Source organism: Haliotis asinina, chromosome 4 (genome assembly GCF_037392515.1).
Source record: "Haliotis asinina isolate JCU_RB_2024 chromosome 4, JCU_Hal_asi_v2, whole genome shotgun sequence".
Taxonomy (NCBI): Eukaryota; Metazoa; Mollusca; class Gastropoda; order Lepetellida; family Haliotidae; genus Haliotis; species Haliotis asinina.
The window spans coordinates 54,183,887-54,209,277 of record NC_090283.1 but is presented as its reverse complement, the minus strand read 5'-3'; the positions used below and the strand labels follow the sequence as shown (position 1 = coordinate 54,209,277).

Sequence of the window (25,391 nt, the reverse complement as noted above, 5' to 3'; positions counted from 1 at the left end):
CCAGTGACCTCAGACATGGGATGCTTGAAGATGTCTTCCCTGTTGGTGTCAGGTATACTGACCCTAGGGCTGTCTATCTACCTTTACACACCTGTACCCAACGACCTGACCTTGGAAACTCAGGATATACACAGATGGATTCAACTTACAACTTTTAACGAGCAGATTACTTAAAGGTCACATGCAAGGTAAAACACAACTTTTCAGGTTCATATACTTTACCAATCTTCAAAAATGTCATCTTGACCTATAAAGTTTCAAAAAAAGCCCAAGAAATCGGAGTTCAAAGGATTTATAATTTTTCACCCAGCGCTAAGCGAAAAAGTGGTTTCAAGGCGAATTAGTTGGCTGAGTCAGGAAGACAGAGAGAGATAAGGCAGTGCGGCTGGCCTGTACATTCCTGAGCCTGGATCTAAATCACTCATGCTATATGAAGCCTGTGCATGTGTTATGTGTACTCCCTTTAAGCACTAATATGCAATGGAATTTAGTCAAGGTTGTCACATCCATCACTGCTATCTACTAATATTTAAGAAATGTATGTATGTATTGGATTTATTCAAGCAGAAAGCTGGCATTCCTTACATTTTCAAACATTATGATAGGAAGAATCTGTTCATTTTCAAATCACTTCAAGAGGTCTCTTTCCTGCAATTCAGTATACATGGACATTAAGTGTGTTATTTAATTCTACTAATATGGTCATGCAGTCATATTCAAGTAGGGTATTTGGCAGAAAATATTACCGGGTATAAGGAATTTGGACTCACTGTTTTGAAACTGCGAAATCCATCCACTGCAGTTAATATGAGAAATATGTACACACAAATGAAAAGAGTGTGGATATCACACTGTCAGGGCACAAGTTGTACACAATTCTCAGTTTGCATGATAAGAACGATTATGTCATTTATTGATATATCCTGTACCATATATTATTGACGGGGTACACCAGTGTGTATCAATATAACAACAAGAAGAACCCTTATGATTTTGTATCCCCCCGCAACGCGTTTTGCATATTAAAATGCACCCCACCTGTCGTCTGTCTGTACACATTTATCTTTTCTGGAGCAGAATTTAAAACCATTCAATATTTCTTCACCAAACTTGGCACACAGATAGATCTGGTGGTGTATTAGTGCCTTTTGGTAGTTTGGGTAGTTTGGGTATTCTTAAAGAAATATTTTTCGCGTTTCCTTGGCAACAGGTGTGACTTAGACTGAAGTTGGAGGTAATAGGGGGGATATTGCTGACTGTGTCTTCTTGTTTACTGTTTTTGTGGGGACTGGAAGTATGGACTGCACACATGGTGATACCTGCATGTGATGTTCCTTCAGCATGATTTCATATTTCATCGTCAGATTTCACCCCCCATACACGCCACTTCAGCAGGCTGATGGTAGCATGGACTTGCCCGCTTCTCTGCTCCCCATGCAAGCCTAATCCAAAACCCGAGGTGTTGAGCCGATCATACACATGATCCTCCAGAAAATTTATTTTTCGACTAACACTACTGGATGGGAATTCATGGCGATAAAAGGACATGTATTCTTTTATTGTCTTTTGGATTGTTGGAATTTATTCACAGCCTATTGGCTTGTCATGACTGACAAGTTGATGAACTATGGAAAATTTCTGGTTAAGCTCCTCATACACATCCCTAATCCAGTATGCCCGTATCCCTAATCCAGTATGCCCGTATTCCTAATCCAGTATGCCCGTAATAGTGTTCCATCAAGCTTTGTCATTTTGCACTAGATGGTTGTAATGCTCCTGCAAAGGTCTTCATACACCTGAAGCTCGAGATATTTCTTACAATGATTTCCCACAAACGAAGGTGCATGATAGGCCTGGGGTACAATTTTGTGTGATTTCTACACTTTGTCCAAATTTGCTGTAACTGGGCCTTTTCTTTCCTTGAGTTTGTTTTCTTGGGTCTTTTTTGATATTTGTTTCCATAGTTTCTTTAATGTGTCTTGTAATTTATTTTCCTTTACCTCCAAATGAGCAAGATGTATTGTCCTCCATTACTTCTAAAAGGTTACTTTATTTTTTTTCTTCTTCTTTTCAAGTTCTTGTATTTCCTGACTTCTCAAAACATATTCCCCAAATTCAGTCTCTGGACTTTCCTCATCAGTCATGAGAGCATATCCTCTGATGAGCATATCAAGGTCATGGCATTCTCGTTCCAGCATTACATGATGTTTTTTCACTACTCCCAGTAAAATATGCAAATATGATGGGCATACTCTGTTGATATGCACTGGAAATAGAGGTTGGTGGATGGCATTGTGGTATGCCCCTGCATTTTCAATTTTATCCTGTCCCTTTTCTACGAACTGTCTGTTATGTCTTTTCAACCTTTCAAGTGATCTACCTTCCACATATTCCTGACTTTCAAGGTCCTTCTGTATCTGAAATTTTGAAGCATGAGAGCACAGACAAGGGAATTTGGCAGTTGCACCATAAATGCCGTACACCTTGGATAAGAAATCATAATCACCAAAGAGAAAGATTCTAAGGTGTTTTCCGTGCCAGGTCTGTTCATTAAGTTGTTTGAGTTGCTCACAGTATGGTAAAAGTGCTATTTCTAGATTTTTTCTGGTGTCCTTTGCCTCAAAAATGTTCAAAATGACAGTATTGCGTTTTGAATATGGTTGTGAAAGATTTGGTACTTGTAAACTAAGTTTCAATGAACCACAGCTGTGGTCACCACCTATTTTCAACCAAATTTCATCCCCTGGAATATGTTGGGAGTGCCATGTTAGTTGACAAGATTCATGGTAATTATTGAGAAGTTCTGTAACGAATTTCGATAGATCTTGCACGTATGCCATGGGAACATCTCATGTTGACCGTTCTCTATCTTCATTTGTTGTTTCCATTTCAATCATTTTGGAGTCAATGTGGGAACTTAAAATTTGAGACTGTTCTTTTCTCTCAAGTGTTTTGTTTTCAAATTTCACACCTAGATTTGACATGAATTTCTTTTGTTTTCAATATTGCGTCCAGGAATGTCCTAAGTAAGCCTTGATTGCAAGCCCATATCTGGAGGAAGCTCTCAATTTACTTCTAATGCCTGCTTTGGCAAATATGTTCATGTTTTTTCATGGGAATACTTATTAACTCGGATGAAAACTGGCTTGTATAGTCTTTTTCTCCAGGACCCGTGAAGGTCCGGGGTAGAATAGGTCTTCAGCAACCCATGCTTGCCATAAAAGGCGACTGTGTTTGTCGTAAGAGGCAGCTAACAGGATCGGGTGGTCAGGCTTGCAGACTAGGTTGACACATGTCATTGGTTCCCACAGTTCGATGCTCACGTTGCTGATCACTGGATTGTCTGGTCCAGACTTGATTACTTACAGACCGCCGCCACATAGCTGGAATATTGCTGAGTGTGGCGTGAAACTAAACTCACTCACTCACTCACTTTTTCTCCAGCTTAAATTTTTATCTTAATTTTGAAAATTCCTGAAAACGCCTTCTTTTCAAAGGGCTTTTGGCCTCCGAGGACACTTTCCGTGCTGTCTTTACACATTGAAAACACAAGGGCTGTCCTTTTGTTTTACATTCTAGAGTTCTCTGATTACTGCTTGTACAATGGAAGATGTCTAAACCGGCATTCACTGGGACTTAAGAAATCATCTGGTTTAGACAAAGTGCTGGATTGTAGAGTTGATGGTAAATGTACAAGCCATGGATTTTATGCTGGTGTTGACAACTTGCCGGATTGTAGAGATGCCAGTTTTGACAGCTTCCACTGTATTTAGCTTTCTCCAAACTAAACTGGTTTGTAATTTTTCTTCAAATTTTGGAAATGGTTCCATAACTGGTTTATTTATACAATTATGGACTGTTCACCAAATTCCTGAAACTGGAATGGTGACATTTGAGCCTCTTTGAATTCCTTCCTGGGACGAGGTGTTGTAGCATGCTGTGTCGCCAGTGAACTGGGACCCTCACACGCACCATGTTCCATGATTTCTAATCATTCATTCGACATTTCCTCATCATTTGTCCTTTTCTGTCGGTACTTTTTACGTTTACTTTGGGTTTTAAGTTGCTTCACCTCCCACACATTTTCAAATTTATCTCCCAGGAGAGGGCTTTTCTAAGTTGGAAAACTTGTGCCCAATCCTTTTCTTATTGAATAAAATATGTTTAAATCAAATCAGTTTATCTCCTTAGATGGTATCCTGCATTTTCCTATGTTTGTGAGGTATTGTCCTGTTGTCATACAGAAAAACTGAGTGGAAGCTATTGTCAGATGACACATCAATACCATAGACATCATACAGTCTGTCTGAGTGAGTGAGTGCGTTTAGTCAACAGCATGAGCATCTATCTGTGCAATTGGGAACCGATGACATGTGTCAACCAAGTCATCGAGTCTGACCACCCGATCTCATTAGTCGCCTCTTATGACAGTACTTCTTACATGGCCTAGCACTACTCTTTTAACCAAATGGTGAAAGTCTCCCAGCACATATTCTGCACAGTAATTCCAGTTTTTCAAAGTGATCTGCACATATTCTCTCCATTTTGAGTACAAATTCCAACAAAAATAACACTTGAGCTTGCTCCACATAGAATCACAAAAAATACTTTGTCAACAGTACTACTAGAATCTTCAACAAATGGCTTACTCTCTCCGTCACACTATATGAATGAAACCTGTGTTTGCGACAGATTCATGAGAAAACCAACCCTGCTTGAATAAACTGTGTTAATTTCATCTGAAAGAGGGTAATTGGGGGTTTTACAACAGTGTAAGCAGTTTCCTGCAGAAAACCCAGATAATATAATTATGACAATTAAACTAAACATACTTTTCAGTTTTACAGGATTAAAGACTGGGTTTGTTTATTGTGACCTCCCTTGTCAAGATTTCTACAGACAGTCATGGAAAGGGTTGCTAACATGGTCGCCATCTTTAAACGATGATGTCAGCCATAGGAACACTTTGTACACGCATGCAAAAGCCATGACTCTCCTCGCTCTCTGCCTTCTGCTTGACACGGTATGCCTGCCCGGAGTATGAGCTCGTGAGTAGTGAAAAAACAACATGTTGATTGTGATAAGTAGACTCTGTTGCAGAGAAAACTCAGTGTTTAGTTTATTGACACCTATATGTCTGCCTGCCTTTCTGCTAATGACAGTATGCATTGCACAACTTCAGTCATTTGCCACATGCAGTTTGAAATTAACATCTATCAGGCTTATATGCCATAAGTAAAAAGCTGACTAAGCATACTGGCAAATGAACCTGTGGACAATGAAAAGGCTTTGTTACACTTGAGTGCACACCCACCAACTCTGACAGGGTTCAGTATCATGGCTGCCTTTTTTTTAGGGCGGTGAACCCAAGTACAAAATATTGCACTTTTGATTTGCGATTATACGCTTATAGTTTTGTATATGTGGTTTTTTTATTAAGCAGCAATGCATGTTATATATTATGAATAAGTGGTAACTGTGATTTAATTAAGTTTGATTTTTTGTTGCATGTGACCTGTAAGGACTGTTCATTATCTATTGCAAGGGTGTGTGATGATTTTTTTATGGAGAAGCATGTACAATGTTAATGAATATCCTGAAATTTATGTACAAAGAATGTAACCCCCTACCCCTTCAATTGCACCCTCCCACCCCTCTGTATGTCATGTACAAAATCAATGACACCGCGCTGGTACACGTGCACAAAATTGGTGATCCCTCCTACCTCCCCAGTACTTAAAATGGGAGATCCCCCCTTAACAGCTCCTGGCTATGAATTTTGAATGGTTACTTATCGAACAGTTTTCACAAAGTAAAACAAAATTTCTTGACACATCATCATGTGCCAGTTGCGTAAGTTGATACTCATGATATTGATCACAGGACTATCGGTCCAAGACTCGATTATTTACAGTCCACTGCCATGTAGCTGGAATGCTGCTGAGTGTGGCATGAAACTCAGCTCACTTACTGACTGATCAGTAGACTATTTGGTGTTGTGGGAGGTCAGCCAATGTAAAAAAATGAAGAAATTGTTATACAAAAAGCTTGACAGAATCATCAAATGTTTTAAACTGTTAACTATACAACAATGTATATTGTTTGGCTGAAAAGATACACTGTTCCATCTTGGTGGTTTTTTTTCCAATAAACAAGACCCTATGGTTTTACCCTAAAAAATCTGGTTCAACTACCATAACTGAAAAATATTTTGTGTCATTCATATCCACTGTTTCAAAATGTTTTGTTTTAAAAAAACAGTTTATCCCCTAAATTTGTTTTTTGATTATATGTTTTTGGAACAAAAGCTGGTCCAAAATTTAAGTTGACCATGTATATATGTGTTGCAGGTTTGTTACATTTTCAAAGAATTCAGTTAATTTATTTATGAGTAAATATTTTTGTTTGGCTACAGTTTTCTCATTCCCATACAAAATCCACCAAGCCCTGTTAAATAATGTAATTAAATAATAGCTGAATTATGTGATATTTTTCTGTGTATGTGGTGAAAATGTGACAATAAATGGTGCATCATTCCCTTTGTCCTGTTGGACAGTAAAATATGATAATATCATTAATTAAACTAATTTCTCCTTCATTTACAGGGCAGCTCGGTTGACTTCACATTCTGCGACAGCTACGGAAACACACTGCACTTTTTAGACACCATGGCAGATATTGTATCATCGGACCATGAGAGCAGTCCACATCTTGATGTATGTTACAAATAAAAACTAAAGCATTGTTTATTCTTGGCCAGGCCGTGTTGGCGCACCTATAATTGTTTAACTGAAACAGGTTTGTTTTCGCTTGGCAGCTCAAGCAAAACTCAAGTATGTCTATGGATTCTCTCGTTGACCGCACCTTGATTGAAAGTTTAAAAAAAGAAGTGAACTCATACAAGTAACTAGTAGTGTATGACTAAAAAGCAATTTAACATGACCCACAATATTTTCTATATCACCCTCATAACTGAAGGCTGGGGGGGCCATTGACTCACTTTTAAGAAATGCCTGACTGAACACTTAATATCGTCTATTCCAGGCTGGCCTGCTGCCATGATCGGTTTGTAATAGCTTTTCAAAAATTGAGTTCTAGTAGGTAATAATATGTGAAATGTTGCCTTGTGAGTTGCTGAATAGAACTTGAGGTTGAATTCATTTTTAACTCCTGTTCATAACTTGTCATATTTGCTGTGCCAGTTTGTACTTATCTCAGTATGTTTTTACTTGTTTGGTGTATTTAGAACACAAAGTTTATGACATTTTTTGGCAGTTGCGGAGTGTACTGAATCAGTACCCATGTGTCAAATCTTAGCATGACCTAGTTTCAAATAAACAGGGTGGTTGTACCGTCACTGACATGTAGTTGTTACATTGCTACAGGTCACTGACAGATGGTTAAAATGTTGTTACAGGTCACTGACACGTGGTTGTTATCTTGCTACAGGTCACTGACACATGGTTGTTATGTTGCTACAGGTCACTGACACGTGGTTGTTATGTTGCTACAGGTCACTGACACATGGTTGTTATGTTGCTACAGGTCACTGACACATGGTTGTTATGTTGCTACAGGTCACTGACACATGGTTGTTATGTTGCTATAGGTCACTGACACATGGTTGTTATGTTGCTACAGGTCACTGACACATGGTTGTTATGTTGTTACACGTCACTGACACATGGTTGTTATGTTGCTACAGGTCACTGACACCTGGTTGTTATGTTGCTGTAGGTCACTGACACATGGTTGTTATGTTGCTACAGGTCACTGACACATGGTTGTTATGTTGCTGTAGGTCACTGACACGTTGTTATGTTGCTACAGGTCACTGACACCTGGTTGTTATGTTGCTACAGGTCACTGACACCTGGTTGTTATGTTGCTACAGGTCACTGACACATGGTTGTTATGTTGCTATAGGTCACTGACACATGGTTGTTTTGTTGCTATGGTCATGGACATATGATTGTTATATTGGTATGGTGACTAACTCATGGTTGTTTTGTTGCTACAGGTCACTGACACTTGGGTGTGTTTATGCCACAGGTCATGGACACACATTTTAATGGTGTGAAAGTCAGGATATACTGCCCCAAGCGTGTCAACACTGCCAGTCCAGCTCTGATATATTTCCATAGTGGAGGCTGGACATTCGGAAGCATTGGTCAGTTGAATATGTATATTGATCGATATAAGTCTACACTACATTACATATCAAATGTATTATCATAAAAAATTCAACAAAAGGTAGGTAGAAGGCAATTCATTGTCAGTCTTTCCTCTGTTAGACCTTTGAAGATTCCGGTCTTCACCAACCCATGTTTGTCGTAAGAGGCCCCTAATGGTCCAGAATCAATTATTACTGACTGCCGTGGGGATGGTTAAAGCACTCACTCATCATGCATAAGACCAAGGTTTGATTCCCTCCTTTGCTACAATGTGTGAAGCCCATTTCTGGAGTCCCCTGTTGTGATATTGCTGGAATATTGCTAAAAGCGGCCTAAGTTAAACTCACTCACTGCACGGTGGAATATTGCTGAGTACAGAGTTAACCTGCCAACCAGCCAACCAACTCACTCGTTCACTTACAGGTTACACAACATATATGTTGAAATATTGTTTTGCTTTCAGTCTTATGTGAAAGGTTCACCAGACCTATTGCTGAGTCAGTGAATATACTGGTGGTGACAGTTGAGTATGTTTCTCTTTTCAATTATCTTATCTGGTTCTTGTTTGGAGTTAAGTTTAGTTTTATGCCACTTTTTGCAATACTCCAGTCGCGGATCACCAGAAATGGGCTTCAAACATTGTACTCGTGTGGGAAATCAAACCTCGGTCTACAGTGTTGTGAGTTACCCTGTGTTGTTTTTTAACCATGAAGTTACCCTGTCACCACTGAACAGTGTGCATAAGGAAGGTGGATTTCTACAGATGCAACAGTTTACACTGTGGCCATATTCCCGTCATCCTAAATATCTCCAGGGTATACGTTCTGATAAGTCTCCAATTTACCCTGGATGAATCTATGACTTGGCCCAATAAATTTACTTTGTCCCTATGCTGGCTCCACATTCTCACAGTAGTCAGTCAGCTAAGCTGCCATTACAGCCGAGCTTGCCAGTGTCTTCCAAGATCGCAGTCGCTGCAGCAAACTTTGCTCACAATGCGACTCAGATTTTGGGGAAGTTATACTGATGTATTGATAAATCCAAAACTTATATTAAATATGTGCATGAACTACTTCTCTGTCTTTCTGAGTACCTGTGCTTGGTTTGTGTTGTGAAGTTGAATCGGTTAGATAATTTAAAAAGCGAAAGTGAGCAGTGATTGGTTTGCTCAACTTCCCAGCACATCCTGACTGGATGAAAAGTCTGCCAAGGGAGGTAATACGTTTATTGGACTGAGTCGTAGATGCATCCAGGGTATAGTGGAGACTTATCGGAACGTATACCCTGGAGATATCGAGGATCTACTCCTGTATGCTGCCTACAAGCTTTGACATTATGGTTTATATCAGTTTGTGGGGGTTAGCAAAGTCCAGCATTTGAAATATCTGCCTGCCTGACCGTCTGGGATAGGATATTTTCATCACGAACTACTATTTTCTGAATATAACCTGCCCAATGGTCAGGTTAAAATTTAGATATGTGTAAGACGATATTCATCGTATTTCTTGATAATAAATCATTATCAATTTACTCAAATCTGAAAAAGACAGTTAGACATAAGTTTTTAATTTTTTACAATTTTAATTTAATTATAGTAAGTAAATTAGTATTTTGTGTGGACAGGTATGTTTTGGTTTGGGCTGACAAGTTTGCATCTGGTCTCGCTGAAATGTTTGGAAGTTTCATACCCTGCAAAGGAAGGATTTTTTATCAAGTTAGACCTCCAGATAATTTCTAATCATCACTATGTCAGGTTAAATAATTAAAAGCTATTTGCATAAAAACTGTCATATGAAAAAAGATGATACACAGTTTTATGGAAGCTAAGTGAATTCATTCAGTTTAACCCTTAAGAGGGCCATGTAAAAGACTGGGCTATGTGATATGCAGCTCAACATCAAATACTGATGAGGTGTGATTGTGTGCTTATTCTGCAATTTTGTGCTGAAGGCCAAAACATGGCTTTTATTCTCTGATGTATGTGCAAGTATTCAATTGTTTTAAAGCTACTTGCCACAGGACAAGTGACTTTAAGAAATTAACTTGTCCTAACTAATTAACCCCCACAACACATTTTGCTAGGGATACTAAAATGTGCTTCATCTGTCCATCTGTGTGTCCATCAGTCCATGCATATTCATCTTTTCCGGAGCAGAACTTTAAAATCGTTCAATATTTCTTCAGCAAACTTTACCTGACAAACTTAGATAGATAGTACTCTGTTGTTCAAAGCAACCTTATCTCTTAAGGACAACCATATCTCTAAGATTACAACCTCAGACCTTCACTAAGGTTAGCCTCCCATTGCATGAAACAACCTTAACTAAGGTTAGGTTTAAGTTAAGGTTGTTAACTAAGGTTGGTCCAAATCTACAAGCATCTCTAAGGTTGGGAAGGGAATATGGCATTTTATACAATGAAACTGGGAGAAGTTTGAGAAAGCAGAGAGTATACAGAGTCAGCTGGACATGCTGAATGATTTCGAACTTATTTCCTGCTACCGATTGTCACATGAAGCTATTATAGCCCTTGTAGAGAAAACTGAGCCAATAATCGGAATGGGTACGTAGCGTTCATACGCCATTTCTGTAGTCGCAGGTGCTGTTGACTTTACGCTATCTCGGCAAAAGTGGCTTCCTGTCCAAGATTGGAGACCTCCATGGCCTTGACAAGTCAACCGTGTTGAGGTCCCTGCACAGCACAGATAGTGCTTTTTGCACACTGCTGAACAATACCTATTTTCCATGGGGACCACAAGAACAGATGGCAGTGAAAGATTGCTTCCACAAAGTATGAGGGTTCCCCAAAGTTCTTTGAGAGGTTAACGGGACTTCGATCCCTATAAAAAGACCCCCTATCGCCGCTGAAGCAGTGTTTATTTGTCGGAAGGGCTACCACACTGTGAAAGTTCAGGCTATTTGTGACAGCTCTCTTCAGAGAGATCTATTGTTCACTTTCTTATAAGCAAAAAAATGAAAAAGCATAATCATTTCAGTATTTTCTGATTCTAGTGAGTCTGAAGGTAAAAAACTCCTGATGTCTCACTGGTTTGTCTACATTAGCAACAACCTTGACCTTACATATTGATGCTACTTCCCTGGCCAGTTACGAACAGTAACAGGATTAAAGGATGCTAATTCCTGCATCCTCAATGTGTACAAATTGACAATGAATGTAACAAAATAGACTAGCGCATCTATAGGGACGCAGAAAAAGGCCAAATAGTTATATTGATCAAGTAATAATACACGTTAAAAGACACTTTAGGCCACACATTATTTATTTCTTGTTTTATTACTCTGCCTGCTGTATTTTTTCAAGAATATGGGAAAAAATAAAACTTAATTTTCCTCCTCAGAAAATAAAATCCTAATGTTTTTTATTGGCTAAAACTGTAAACTCACAAGAAAATACTTTTTTGGATTTTTTTTACCCATATTCACTTCATAAATTGTCAAAATACTTTGAGTATTCACTAGTAGAAGGAATTTTGCTTTGATGGGAAATTTTAGTTCTATTTTTTTTCTATTCTTAATTTCGTTGAAAGCAGGTTGACATAATTAAAAACTTACATTGTTTGTCCCAGAATAGCACTACACATGTAATGGCAAATATTTATTAAGCATTACACACCAAAATAGTGAAGGGTCACGAGCACCTGCTTAGGCCCCTGTACATGTAAATGAACACACAGGATCAATGTGTAAGTAAAACCAGTATTTGTAGTTCTGCTGCAGGAAGACTATGACATTTTCAATCCATTAAATGACTATTGATAATACCTTGTACTTATATGTCTACAGCTTCACAAGTGTGGTGGTCAAGTGGCCGGGGTCAACCCACGACTCGCTCATTTGGGGCAACTGTAACTAAGATGGGCAAGCACCAGACGGTTGGCTCCTTGGTGATTCTGGGTACGTTGTTGAGGTTTTAACCCTCTTGTTGTGACTCTCCCTTTCTTTGCGGGTCTTATATTACTGACTAATATCATTTTAATGCCTGTTGCTTGTTAGCATAAGTAGCAATCTATGATTTAAAAGTGGACATTTAATTTTGTGAGAGAGAGAGAGAGAGAGAGAATACTATAACCAAGACATTTAGAGTTAAAAAGTTTATAAAATATTTGATAAAAATATAAGGAAAAATTGAAGTCAAGTTAGGAAGGGTCAGTGTACTGGGAAAGAAATATTCAAATTTCCACTTGGTTCATAAGGACTTACCATGCTACTATACGGCTACCAAGGTACATTACGTCAGAAGGGACAGCACTATATATGTTACTATGATGTTACCGGTAGCATCCAAAGACAGAGATACTCAACTTTATCAAGTAAAGTCATTCCCCATTCCTCTCAATCATACTTCTAATGACGCTACTGTTGTTCGTGAGACAACACCTTATATTGCTATTTCGACTGTAGATCAGACCTTTGTAGAATTCACAAGTGATCAATATGAACTCTGCTCTCATGATTCCATGCTTGTGAAATGTCACAACCTACCAGCTCAAAGATCTTTCAAAAACCCTTCATGCAACCTAGCTCTGTTCTTAAATGATATAGACTTGGTTCATGAAGCTTGTGAAATAGCATTTATTCCTGATGGTGCAGGTCATTTTATGTATGAACTGAACTCAGGTGATCCGCTATATCTGGAGTCTCACAAATAGTCTATACCTGTGCAGGACAAACTAAGCAGATGAAAGGCTGTAGTTTGTGTGTCATTCCATTGCTATGCAACTGCAGAGTTGATGGTGATGGTATGATAATACCACCAAGATTGACAGGATGCCATGAAGCAACCACCAAAACTAGTTTCAAATATCCTTTGAATGTTGGATTATTAAGGCATTATTTTTCTGCTGATGATCTTAGTGCTGAAGTCGCAGATTTCTTGACAGATCAACCTGCTAGTTATGACATTCCAGCATTCCAGGTTGCTAATCACACCTTTTCGAAAATAATGGGAGATGACAGACGGATAAGTATTAATCTCCGTAGAGCAGTACAGTTGGCAAAACAGAATAAAATCATCTACACAGACCCAACTGACCCTATATTTATGAATAATTGGACTCCCATAGGGGATACACAATGGCTATCGGGAACTTCATATCTGTTATATGGATGTTTATTGGGACTCATTTTTCTCTCTATGTATGTGGGTATTCTTGCTAGAAGGCTTAGCATACTTATTTTGGCTAGTCATTCAGAAAAAGCTTCTGCATCAGTTCTAAACCATGACTCAGTCAGACATTTGAGATGGTATCCACCCACGCCAGCACCCACAAAGGCTACAACAAATGGTTTGACAGATATCAAAGCTATGCTTGATATCAATATCCTGTTTTATGTAGGGGTTTTGGTCATATTTGCTATAGCCATTTATATTATCATGAAAAGGTATAGAAACTCAAAGACATATTTAGAACTGGAACTTGCATCGAAAACCAGATGTGCTCATGTCACCTTGGCCACAATTCCAGTCAGTCCTATGTATTTGACAAACATGGGAACAAAAATGGTTCCACAGTCAATTTCGATAACAAGGCGATTAGTCAGATTTGATATGATTCTGTCATGGGGACCTGTTACACCTAGTTTAATCAATACTATCACCTACGAGAGTGTTGAATTACCTAGGAAGATGTCTTTGTCTTGGGTGAAAGCACATAGGCTAACCAGGGTTATGGATGAGGAGTATGTGGCCAGTATCTCACTAATACATGGGAATATACAATATCCCCTTCTGGTTAATGACTCAGTTAGACCTTCTGCTCCTCCATCTTGTAGCACAGCTACGCAAACTACTGCGGTTAGGGATACGGTTAGATTAATCTACCCGCAGGTTCCATCAAGACAGGAAAATATGGAGATGACACAGTTTTAGAAGTTAAAGGCACTCACACTCAGACATGCTAAGTGTCTTCATAGTTAATAACCATATTCTACTGATATCTTGATTGTATGATGTCTTATGAATGTATATTACTGATTCAAGTGTACTATTGTCTGTTAAAAATATTTCACTTCAAGACCTACTTCTTATATGTATGATATTTGATTGTGATTTATTGATTGTATGGAATACACCTGTCCTTATTATAATATGCATTTTGTATTATTGTATTTACAAATGTGAGTTAGCAGATGCAGATGGATTTCCATGTGTATTAATAATTAACATGACTTATAGGAATATACTAGTACTATTCACAAACAGTTTACTAATTGAAGGTTGGTTGTTGTACTGTTGTTGTAATATTCCAAGTATGGAATATAAGCCTACCTCTTAAGTCTGATTGCAACTGTATATAGAGCTGCTTGGCCGCAATCAGACTATGCGCTTTAAAATGCCATGTATGCTCACATTGGGGTTTTGTGTGGCTAGTTGGTACCCCAAAGTATATCGCTTTTTGAATAGTGCTGTTCTATAATCGCTGCTACTGCTAATTATTCTAAATCTGCTTGTGAGATTCACGCTTTCTTTGCAACTTATCATACGCACTATTCTGCTGTATACTTTGGCTAGTCACCGGTTGTTGACCTAGGGTACGCCTCCATTAGTTAGGTCTTGTGATTTGTTTTGAATTTTGGTATTGTGTTTAGTGTTTCCCAACAATTTATAGGGGACAATATGGAATCAAGGGATGTTATTGGTGTTTTTGGCTCGCCTCAGAGGAAAAGATCAGTCTGGATTAAACGGAACCAGCTTGAATATTGGTCCCAGTTTGCAGTATTTTTTTAATTTAATTTAATTTAATTTAATGGGCATTTACGGAGAAAAGGATTTACCGCATTCGATTAAAGTTGACATACCAGAACTAATTCACCCGTATGTCCATGACGAAATTTTAGCTATTTTAGCGTACGATATCCAGCCACCAATTTTTCATAATGGTTACCAATTACCACAAAACTTACAGACCCGGATTATGTAAACGTATTAATTCGACCTATTGTCATGGTCATATATGGCATGTTTTTCGACTTTCTCGATATTGTTAAATTAGGGCTGAGAGAGGCACTTACACCGGTAAATGTTGCGCAGTGTGCAAGAATAAGCTACCATTGATTTGATTTGATAGGGTTGATTTGGCTTTTGAACATGGGGTTGCAGGTAGTACCTGTACCCTAACTCACCATGACAACAGTCATCTGGTCATTGACAGCAATAATTCACACAGATGTGAAGTTTGTCAAGTTTCTTTGGATGAAAATGTCTGAGGCAGAATTTCGGATGACTTACAGTTGCCGTATTTCGAAAGACAACGGATGACTGGAACTACTACTAGCTATGCTTGTGAAGTAGCTCGTAGCATGTTCCATGATGCTTTGGCATTTGCTATGATAGGTAGAACCTTTCAATTTATTATCCCCGATTTTCTGATAGCTGATCCTTTAGATGGCCAATATTATGATAGGTCGATAATAGATTATCATTTAGAATTGCCCAATGTTTCGGACAGTCAATCCCTTCACTATCGTATATGCAGGGATGAGCAACCTCATTCCAATAGGTGGTGGAATGCAGCTTTTCGTCAGCACCTGCTGTCATATATGGTTTATGAGTGGCCTTTTTCAGACCAATCAATTCGTTCAGGACCTTTCCCTTTAGAACCGCCAGTTGGCAGTATTGCCCCTAATATCGATTCAGATTAGAAACAATTGATGAATATGTAATTTTGTTTAAACTGATGGGAGGTATGTTATATAAAATGGTGTTGTAAATTTATCGTGACTTGTACCAGGGATACTCTATAACAGGGATTGGTCACTCGCTTGCTTTCCTTACCATTTGTACTAATTAACGTGTGCCTCGTCATGCTCCACTGCACACGTCGACTTGGTTTGTTCTCAGCGCAAATCGGCTGCGCTTAACAGTATTTCAACCAGTTTATTGTCGGAAACTATCGGCATCTCCCGGAGTAATACTCGGTAAATTGGAGTAGGCTCCCCTGAATGTTGTCACAACAAGCTGGTTACACTTCCTGTCGCCGAATGATGCATGTGTGGATTAATGAGAGGACTTGAGAATGTGTTTACACATTGCCTTGTTCAAAGACTCCGTTTATGTGACAATTTTGATACAGCGTTCGAAACGATCGCTAGCCCAGAGGCCCAGCGTCGGTTGTTAATGTATCAGGCCAACAGTTTCAGTTATCTGCAGGCCCTTGTGGTCTTCTGTCAATTAGATCTCATTTCTTTTCAACTAGCATCTTGCCCATAATTTGTATTAATGTTCAGGAATTATCCCTGATCCTTCATGTTAGGATAACTTCCAGTTTCACTTCACAGTATTATATATTCAGTGCCGCATAGGAATGTCAGCAGTCTATAACTAATGTACACTTCTCTGTGCTCCATACACTTCACTAATGGATTTTGTAGGGACTGTGAAACTCTCTACAATGAAGACTATTTTGTTTTTATTGGTTTGATTTCAACAAAATGGGTATGCAGACTTTAAAGACTGCAAGTGGCAGCAAGCCCTGATGGCCAAATGGCAAACTAAAGAACTGCAAACACTGTTATTATATGTATTTGAAATGATCTGTTACACAATTAAAATGTATCATTATGTTTCAGTGGTTTTCTGTTTGTGTGGAATGCTTAGGCTGCATAAAAATATGTTTCTCAGGCACATTCTTTTCAAAAGTGACGAGTAAGACTTTGATTTTTAATTTTTGATAGAAAAAAATGTGACGAGGGAGGAACACATTTTTATTTCTTTTTCCTTCAGGAATACAGTTTGGAAAGTTCAGCACATGTTAATGAGTTGTAGATTCAGTCACTCTCATTCTTACAGACACTCAGTCTATAATGGACAAATGGACGGTCGTGGCAAAGTCGAAATTATTTTTTTTAAGAGGGCAGTTAATGAAGATGACCAGATGTCTTCCTGCATGTGCGCAATTGCATGGATACTGACAGAATGTCAACTGACACAGTCACTCCCACCTAAGAAAACAGAAAGTTTAAAACCATCACAAAGCGTTAAAAAGTCCTTTGCAGTTTTGTCAAATATCAACAATAGTTTCAGAACTAAAACATTCAAGCATCAAAGGCATCCATGGCAGATTAGAACAGATCAGATATGTCATACCTCACACTTTCACCAGATAGAATATTCCCCTCAATACTTAGAGGTGTATTTGAAAGAAATGAATTTTAGGACGACTAAACACGTTCAAACATTGGCTTGTAGTAATGAGTGATCAGATCAGATCAACGATATGTCATATTTTTCACACACATGAAATACTTGTGAATGTATACACCCTACCAATTATTTTTTCAATTAATAAAATCATCACTATTACTTCCAGACACCTCTCACCAGATGGAACGTTTCCCTAACAGAAATTAAAGGTGTGTGTGAAAGAAGTTTTTTGAGCAATAACTAGAAACACTCAAAAAATGCTGTGTAGTATTTCAGAGCAGATCAGCGAGATGACACGTTTTTCACACACCTCAAATACATCCTAACAATATGTTTTGATTATCAAATTATAAATATTACCTGCAAACACCTTTCGGGTCATAGTATATTCCCCTCATAAATATTTAAGGTGCATGTGAAAGAGGTTTTAGAGCAATAACTAGAAACACTCAAAGTTATACTATTTCAATGGCGGATCAGAACAGAACCGCGAGATGGCACATTTTTCAACACCTCAAAAACACCCTACCGATCTTTTTTAAATTATAAAATTAGCACTATTACTTCCAAACACCTTTCACTAGATGGTATGTTCCCCTAATGGAAATTAAAGGTGTATGTGAATGAAGTTTTTGAAGCTGAAACAAATGGACTCAAACAACGTCGTGGAATATTTCAACGGCGGATCGGATCAGATCGGCGAGATGCCACATATTTCACACACCTCAAGTACGTCCTAACAATTTATTTTAGATTATGAAACTATCACTATTACCTGCAAACACCTTTCGCCTGATGGTAAATTCCCCTCATAAAAATTAAAGGCGTAAGTGAAAGACGGTGATGAGTAATATCTAGACACACTTCAAACAACGGCGTGTAGTATTTCAATGGTGCAAAAGATCAGATCGGCGATCTGCCACATTTTTCACACACCCCAATTAAACCCCAACATGTTTTTAAGTCACAAAACTATCACTATTGCTTGCAGACACCTTTCAGCTAGAGGTATATTTCCATGCTAAAACATAAAGGAATGTGTGAAAGAAGCTTTTATTGACGAAACTCAGTCTATCTTCGCTGTGTACCGATAATTGAAGCCAGAGAGTTACAAGATGCCGACTTGAAACTTTACTACAAACATATTTTCTTATACTGACACTAATTACAAATATGTGACTAGAACTGAAGTAACAGAACAGGTGACTTACCTTCTACGTGTAGGTTCCGAGTTGTCACAACACTCAGCGAATGTAATCAGCTGTTGAAAATGAACCGAGCTCAATCTTTAATACTAAGCTGCTGCCATATTGTCTCCACTGGTCACGTGACAAAGCGAGACATACGTTCAGCGGTTTTTCGAGGAGTTTCACCTCCCCTCTCTATATAGGCTCCCTGCTTGTACAGAAAAGAAAAAGTTCATGATTCCAACAAAAATTCGACCTGTTTTTTTATTTGTACTGACTTTAACTTATACCTCTGCATCGGCTATGTTCAATGGATTACTGTTTCAAATTTATTGATTAAATGACTGTTTCGCTTCTCAGATAGGTACAACCAAAGACAGATCCTATCTGAGACATTTACTTGTATTTTGGCATTTTGAGTTTTCGGGTCCTCAGATATATAGGTATTCTATTGATATTTCTAATTGATATTGTATAATTTATGTATATCTTAATCTTTGCTATTGCTATGGATATGATGTTTATATGTGTATGTTGGAACTTGAGCCATTTATCAATTGCATGGGACATGCTCTGCAACAGGAGGGGCATGTATAACCAGGACATTTAGAGTTAAAAAGTTTATAAATTATTTGATAAAAATATAAGGAAAAATTGAAGTCAAGTTAGGAAGGGTCAATGTACTGGGAAAGTGCATTGACCAAGTAACCAAATTTTTATGGATTCACTTTTCTGTGGGGAAATGGTAATTTCTCTGAACTGACATAAACTAAGACCTTGTGATTATACATGATTAGGCGAATGGACATTCGGATAATAATGGTCAGTGTGTCAATAAAAGGGACACGCAGAGGATCGGAAATAATTTGTTTAAGTATCTTCTGGGGCCTACCAGTCTGAAATATTATTTGATATTTTGTCAGATACGTCAATGTTCTGTTGATGAATGGCTAAAAGTTGATTAACGAAGATATTTTATACTGGAAGAATTTGATGGTACCGATAAAGTTTCGGAAAGGACTAATGAAAGTAACTAATTATTAAGGTTGGGTATGAGTCATTTTTGTATGACGTAGGACATTATTTCGGGGGAAGGAGCCTAAATTGTCACGACTTCTATTTTGTTAGTTGTCCGGTGAGTGGTGTGCGATTCTGGGCCCCACCATTGACTTGAGAGGTTCTCTCTGTATATTGAGAGAATGGCTCAGATGAACTTATAGTATCAGAAGTTGTGCAAGAAACCAACAAGTTCTTCCAGGACATTGTAAACTAATGTTGTGTTTAGACCAGAGTCTAGGAAATATTTGAGGACCTTTGTTTGTGAAAAACTATACCAAAAATAAAAGGACTTGAGCATCAAACTGGACTTATCCTTGAGGTTACCATCTAGCTACATCATCCCCAGACAAAGAGTGGAGGAAATACAGATTGCCTAGGGAGAAGGGTATAACACCCCGACACCCTCAGGTAACAGAACCCCCACCTCCCTTCTTTCAAGCGAAGCCCATTCACGACATTATGTTGCAATTGTACTCTTAGTCCATATAATAAATATAACATTTATAAGACAACAATACGTGTAAAAGTCTGTGGAGACTTGAAACTCGCTAAACGGTAAAGGATGATGCTGTCAGTCACTGGCTTGTCTGGACCAGACTCCATTAGTTACACTTCACTCGAGTTTCAATTGTTCATATAACAAAATTTCAGGACATAATGGGTGGTGCGCAACCCTGCACCCCCTCTGGATCCACAGATGGACGTATTTGCCAGGGTGTACGAACCGTACACATGTCAAATCTGTCACGTGACACACTAAACGGGTTGTACGACTGACATTGAGAGAGAGAGAGATGTAAAACAAAAGTAAAGTGTGCGTGAAGTGGAAGTTTAATTACGATATGCATGCAGAGAGTCCACGATGAACTTTTGTATGTATGAACCACGACAACATTGATATGTTAATAAACAAAAATATTTGTATAACAATCAAGTAATGTTTTCTACTAACACCTTTACTGAGCCACAGACATGACACGACCCATGAAGGTCCGGAGTAAAATAGGCCTTCAGCAACCCATGCTTGCCATAAAAGGTGACTACGCTTGTCGTAAGAGGCGACTAATGGGATCGGGTGGTCAGACTTGCTGACTTGGTTGACACATGTCATCGGTTCCCAGTTGCGCAGATCGATGCTCATGCTGTTGATCACTAGATTGTCTGGTCCAGACTTGATTATTTACAGACCACAGCCATATAGCGGGAATATTGCTGAGTGCAGTGTAAGACTAAACTAACTCACTCACTCACTCTATCGCAGACATGACACCAAGAGAGGTACAACTCAGCTCACATTAGAACGAGAAACACCATTGAGCGTGCATTTGGTGTTTTAAAGGCAAGGTTTAGGTGAGTTTGACCTCAGTGTAACAGAATCAGGATTTATATCAGCACTTGCCAACTATATTATTGTCATCATTGTTTATCCCCCTGTTAGAACATTGCTGTAAGATTTGACTTGTATGATAATGTTTAAGGTGTTAGCACAAGTCATCTGGATGTCTATGGTTCAGCCCAGACAGGTGCTCTGTGCTGATTATGGCATGTTTTGAGCTCCATATTTACTGCATAACCAAGGGAGTGCAGGTACTACCAGGAGATGTTCTTGTGTGCAACAGGCATATCTTTTTGTTAAGGTGATCGTAACTCTAACCTTAGTGTTTAAGGTTGATCTTAGCTAAGGCTGCTTTGAACAACAGAACAAGGGTGATGTACTGGTGCCTTTTGGTAGTTTTGCGTTTCCATGGCTACAAGTTTGACTTTGACTGAAATTGGTAGCAGAGCTCTTTTTCGGAGCAGAACTCTAAAACCGTTCACAATTTCTTCACCAATCTTGGTACATAGCTTGGTCTACTGGTGTACTGGTACCTGTTGGTAGTTTTGGAATTCTGAATTAAATATTTTTGGCATTTCCATGGCAACAAGTTAGACTTAGAATGAAATGGGTGGATGTGCTTCTTTCAGGTGCAGAACTTTTCAAACCTTTTGTTACTCTCCTTCAGTTTTTCTGTAAACATTAAACATTTGGCATAATCATAACATAATATATTCATAAAAGATATTTTGCCATTGCGGGGGATATTGATGACTTTGTCCTCTTGTTTTCCTCTTGTCCTGATTTTTGTGATGTAATCATGATCATGTAAATATATAAACATAAATCACCATGGCATTTAATGTTTATGTTTAGTGGGCTATAGTGTGATATATAACAAAGAAAAGTAACTCTAGTTTAATATAATTGAGAAATTTAATGGCTACATTTTGAGCAGACATGAAATTAAATTCAAGTTTGTTTGCTGTTTGAAAGTGTAAGCCAAACTTATCTAGTAGCCCACATACAAGTAATAGTAAGATACCATTATTTGATTGCACAAAATGAAAACTGATTTGTCCCAGGCATCGGGCAATGGGATTTTTTAACCCCTTCTGTGTTCAAGGTATTTTTAAAAAATAATACACTTTCGACACTAGTGACTTGTACAGAATGACTGTTTCAATGGCATTAATTGGGTGTCCCCCTCAGAAGTGAGGTAATCGAAAAGCATGTACACAAATGCCGACAAAGTTACTGATTCATTAACCTGTGCTATCTCAATCCTTTCTCACACATTTAGTGGTCCCTTTCTCTGCACTCCTCCCTCATGACAAACAGTGAAGTGTGTCAATATTTTAATGGTATTTTGTTAAACAACTTTTTTATTCTTAGGACAAAAATTCTGAAAAAAGCTCACATAGTCAGTATGCTGTTTTGATTATGAACAGCGTTTCATTGAGTATTATATTGCAATTCATTGGTTCTCTTTTGAGCCACACAGAATATGAAATAAAACGTTTCTTCCAAGCAGAAATGCTTTTATGAATGTCCTCCACTGATATCACTTCCCATGACAACCAGTCAAGTGGATATCAGTGGTTTTCTCATCAGCCCCTTCAGTAGACAATCCAGAGTCCGACAGGGTTGTGTGCTTCGCTCACACGTTTCTCTATCTTCATCATGGGCCTTGCTAATGAAATTAATACCCTTGATTGTGGAGTGAGAATAGGAGATCGTGTTCTGAATCTATTACTGTACGCCGACAATATTGACCTTAAAGCTCCTGATTAATCAAGCTTACAACGTATGCTTGAAGTGACTGCCGCATAGTGCTCAAAATGTGGATGATTATGAATAAAGAGCAAACTAAAATTGTTCATTATCGCCCAAATTAGACACATTTAAGCAAATAAACTTTTAAACTCTGCAGGGAGGTTGTATCTTATGTAAATTCATACAAATACTTACGACTGTGGTTCCTGGAACATTTAGATCTAAACTTTACTGTTAAGGTGCTTTCTAAATCTGCAAATAGAGCACTAGTGGTGATAATTAGCAAATTTAAATCTGTCGGGGGAATGCCATTAACAGTCTTTCATGCCAAGTAACATGCAGGAAGGAGACTATTGCATGGCCAAGTGGCTTGACAAGAAAATGTACAAGGCCAAGATTCTCTTCATAGGATGTAAGTGTAATAAGAAACATTCATGATTGAAGTGAGAGTTTAAAGTCTGTAAGTCTGAGTTAGCATTATCCATTGAGGTTTGACTTAAGTGCTATTTTATAATGGAAGTCAGGTAGCTGGATCAAGTCTGTTCCTGGGTCCCATTTCAATCACAGTGGTTGGTTAGCTATAAGTTAATGCATTGTGTCAGGACTAAGTGAAAGTGTAATGTCTCGCAAAAAACATCATGTATTTTAAAGAGCAGGGTATCAACAACAGATTGGATCGATGACACAGATTTTCACCTATGTTACATATTATGATGTATTTGAATGATACCATAAATAGAAGATACATCATGAATATCCGTATGTAATCATTATGTAACAACTCGTCTGAAACACATAGCACTTAGGCTGGGTTAGTCCATGCCCAGCAGAAGATTAGTCCATTAGTTCATTCACAACATATTTTGATTTTCAATCACTATTTGAAAAGCATGGTATTTAAAGAAGTGTTTCATAGTTTGAAATATTTTAGAAATGGAAAATCAAAAGCAAAGAGATTATAGTTTCCAGTAGCTCCTTGGAGAGGTTTCAAATTATGAAGTCGAAATTTGTTTTCCATGAAATCATTCCTGCATTGAAGTTAAACGTTTTGACCTTTCAGCTGACAAAGAAGAAGCTGCAAAGCAGGCAACTCTGCTGAAGGTGGCCTATCCTGATAGGAAGCAGGAAAAGAAAGCTGATTCCGATAAGGAAGTAGAGACCAAAAAGAGAAAACTGGCCAACCCTAACAAAGCTACGGAACCTACAAAGGTATGCAATACTTTGAAAGAAGATAACCAAATAAAGAAGGAAAGAGGAATTGTTAATTGTAGATTTCAGTTAAGTTAAAACCTAACATTGCTAAAACGATAATTGTTACTGTACACGTTCATGAAAAGGACTCTAAGAAAAATCAGCTCAACAAAACCCATCTTGCATCATGAAGTCTAATTTGGATCTAATTGGGACTAGACATAAAAATGAATTTTGCCTAGAGTGACAGTGTGCATATAAAACCAAAGCATCTACAAGCAGTTACTTGATATAACTATCAATACTGACTAATGCTACTTAAACACTACTTATGGGCAATTAACCAGTGATTGTGAAATTACAAAAATAAATGTAATTTACTGACAATTACTTACAAGCTCTTTATGGGTAAGTGTATTAAAAATGACCAGGGCCTATGGCAATTGAAAACAATAATTTGAACAACTGTTATAAAACAAAGTAAAACTCACTTTACTTATCGCAAAATATAATTGACTGCAAGACTGTTTCAAGGTAAAGAATTCTTGACACTATAAAGAGATATCATGATGTTTGTATGAAGTAATTTGAGTATTGTTTTATTGTTATAATGACTTAAGCTTTTATGGATATATTTAATTTTATTAAAAATAATATTTCAGAAAGCACCTAAGATTTCAGAAACGGAAAAGAAGGCCCAGATTAGAGCCCATGAGAAGATGGTGGACTATAGCTAGCTCTTGTCGGTGCAGTATGGCCATGGAGACCAGGTAGAGGAGTTGACACGGAGCCTAGAGGAGAAAGATGTTATTATCAAGGAGAAGGAGCAAATCATCAAGGAAAAAGAGCAGGTTATAAAGGACAAAGAGCAGCTATTAAAGGACAAGGAAGAGGAACTTGTTGCCACGAAAGCTAGCCTGACACGACTGCAGGCAAGGACACTTCAACCATGCCCATGCAATGGTGCTCTTGCATCCTCTTTGATGTCAGAATCAGTGCAGAGATTTATTAATCAGTTGGCTGGATTATGTCCAGTTAATCCAGCCACCGAAACTCTGCCGCAGCCAAGCCCCTCCCCATCAATTCCCCGAACACCTGCTTTCTCCCCTCCTCCGCAATCTAGGCTCATGTCTCCACCAGCGCCGCCGCCACTTTCCCCATCATTATCACCTGTTTCACCAAGGACAAATACTCTGCCGTCACCCTCAACATGCGATGCTGATCTTGTTGACCTTGGCGGAGGGGTGATGCTGAAGAAAATTGTCCTTGATGCCTGCATTTCTTCTGCGAAGAGATCAACCTCCAAGCTGGTGAGAAATTTGCTTCATGCATTTTTTTCTGACCAGGAGCTTGGGGAATCCTCCGCAGAAGGGAAAGGGTCAAAGGCTGCTTTGCCAACAAAGACAGTCGCAGCAATAAAAGGTAATTCTAATAGAGAACTTGAAAAATTGAACCAAACAGTGTAAAAAAGCATATGAAAATATAGAATTGAACATCTCTGTTCATTTTTTTAATCGATAAGTATTG

The 25,391-nt window shown here is 38.3% G+C and overlaps 1 protein-coding gene across 3 annotated transcripts; it reads left to right on the top strand.

Annotated features, from left to right (window-relative positions):
* The first annotated feature begins 57 nt into the window (after positions 1-57).
* Positions 58-25,367, top strand: LOC137282588 (uncharacterized). Of its 3 annotated transcripts, none has more exons than XM_067814358.1 (6): positions 58-188; positions 6,606-6,716; positions 8,053-8,170; positions 11,978-12,088; positions 23,746-23,882; positions 24,527-25,367. In XM_067814358.1, exons 2-6 carry the CDS (start codon positions 6,669-6,671, stop codon positions 24,599-24,601), a joined length of 489 nt encoding a protein of 162 aa, XP_067670459.1. In that variant the 5' UTR covers positions 58-188; positions 6,606-6,668; the 3' UTR covers positions 24,602-25,367. The 3 variants fall into 3 exon arrangements, with proteins under 3 accessions (XP_067670459.1, XP_067670461.1, XP_067670460.1); XM_067814360.1 differs by having other exon boundaries at positions 8,021-8,170; XM_067814359.1 differs by lacking the exon at positions 58-188 and adding an exon at positions 4,935-5,048.
* The last annotated feature ends 24 nt before the right edge of the window (positions 25,368-25,391 follow it).

Coding starts and splice junctions, on each gene's coding strand:
- LOC137282588 (XM_067814358.1), top strand. CDS start 6,669: ATGGCAGATATTGTATCATCGGACCATGAGAGCAGTCCACATCTTGAT. Junction 6,717..8,052: donor AGAGCAGTCCACATCTTGAT/GTATGTTACAAA, acceptor TTTATGCCACAG/GTCATGGACACACATTTTAA. Junction 23,883..24,526: donor AAGCTACGGAACCTACAAAG/GTATGCAATACT, acceptor ATAATATTTCAG/AAAGCACCTAAGATTTCAGA.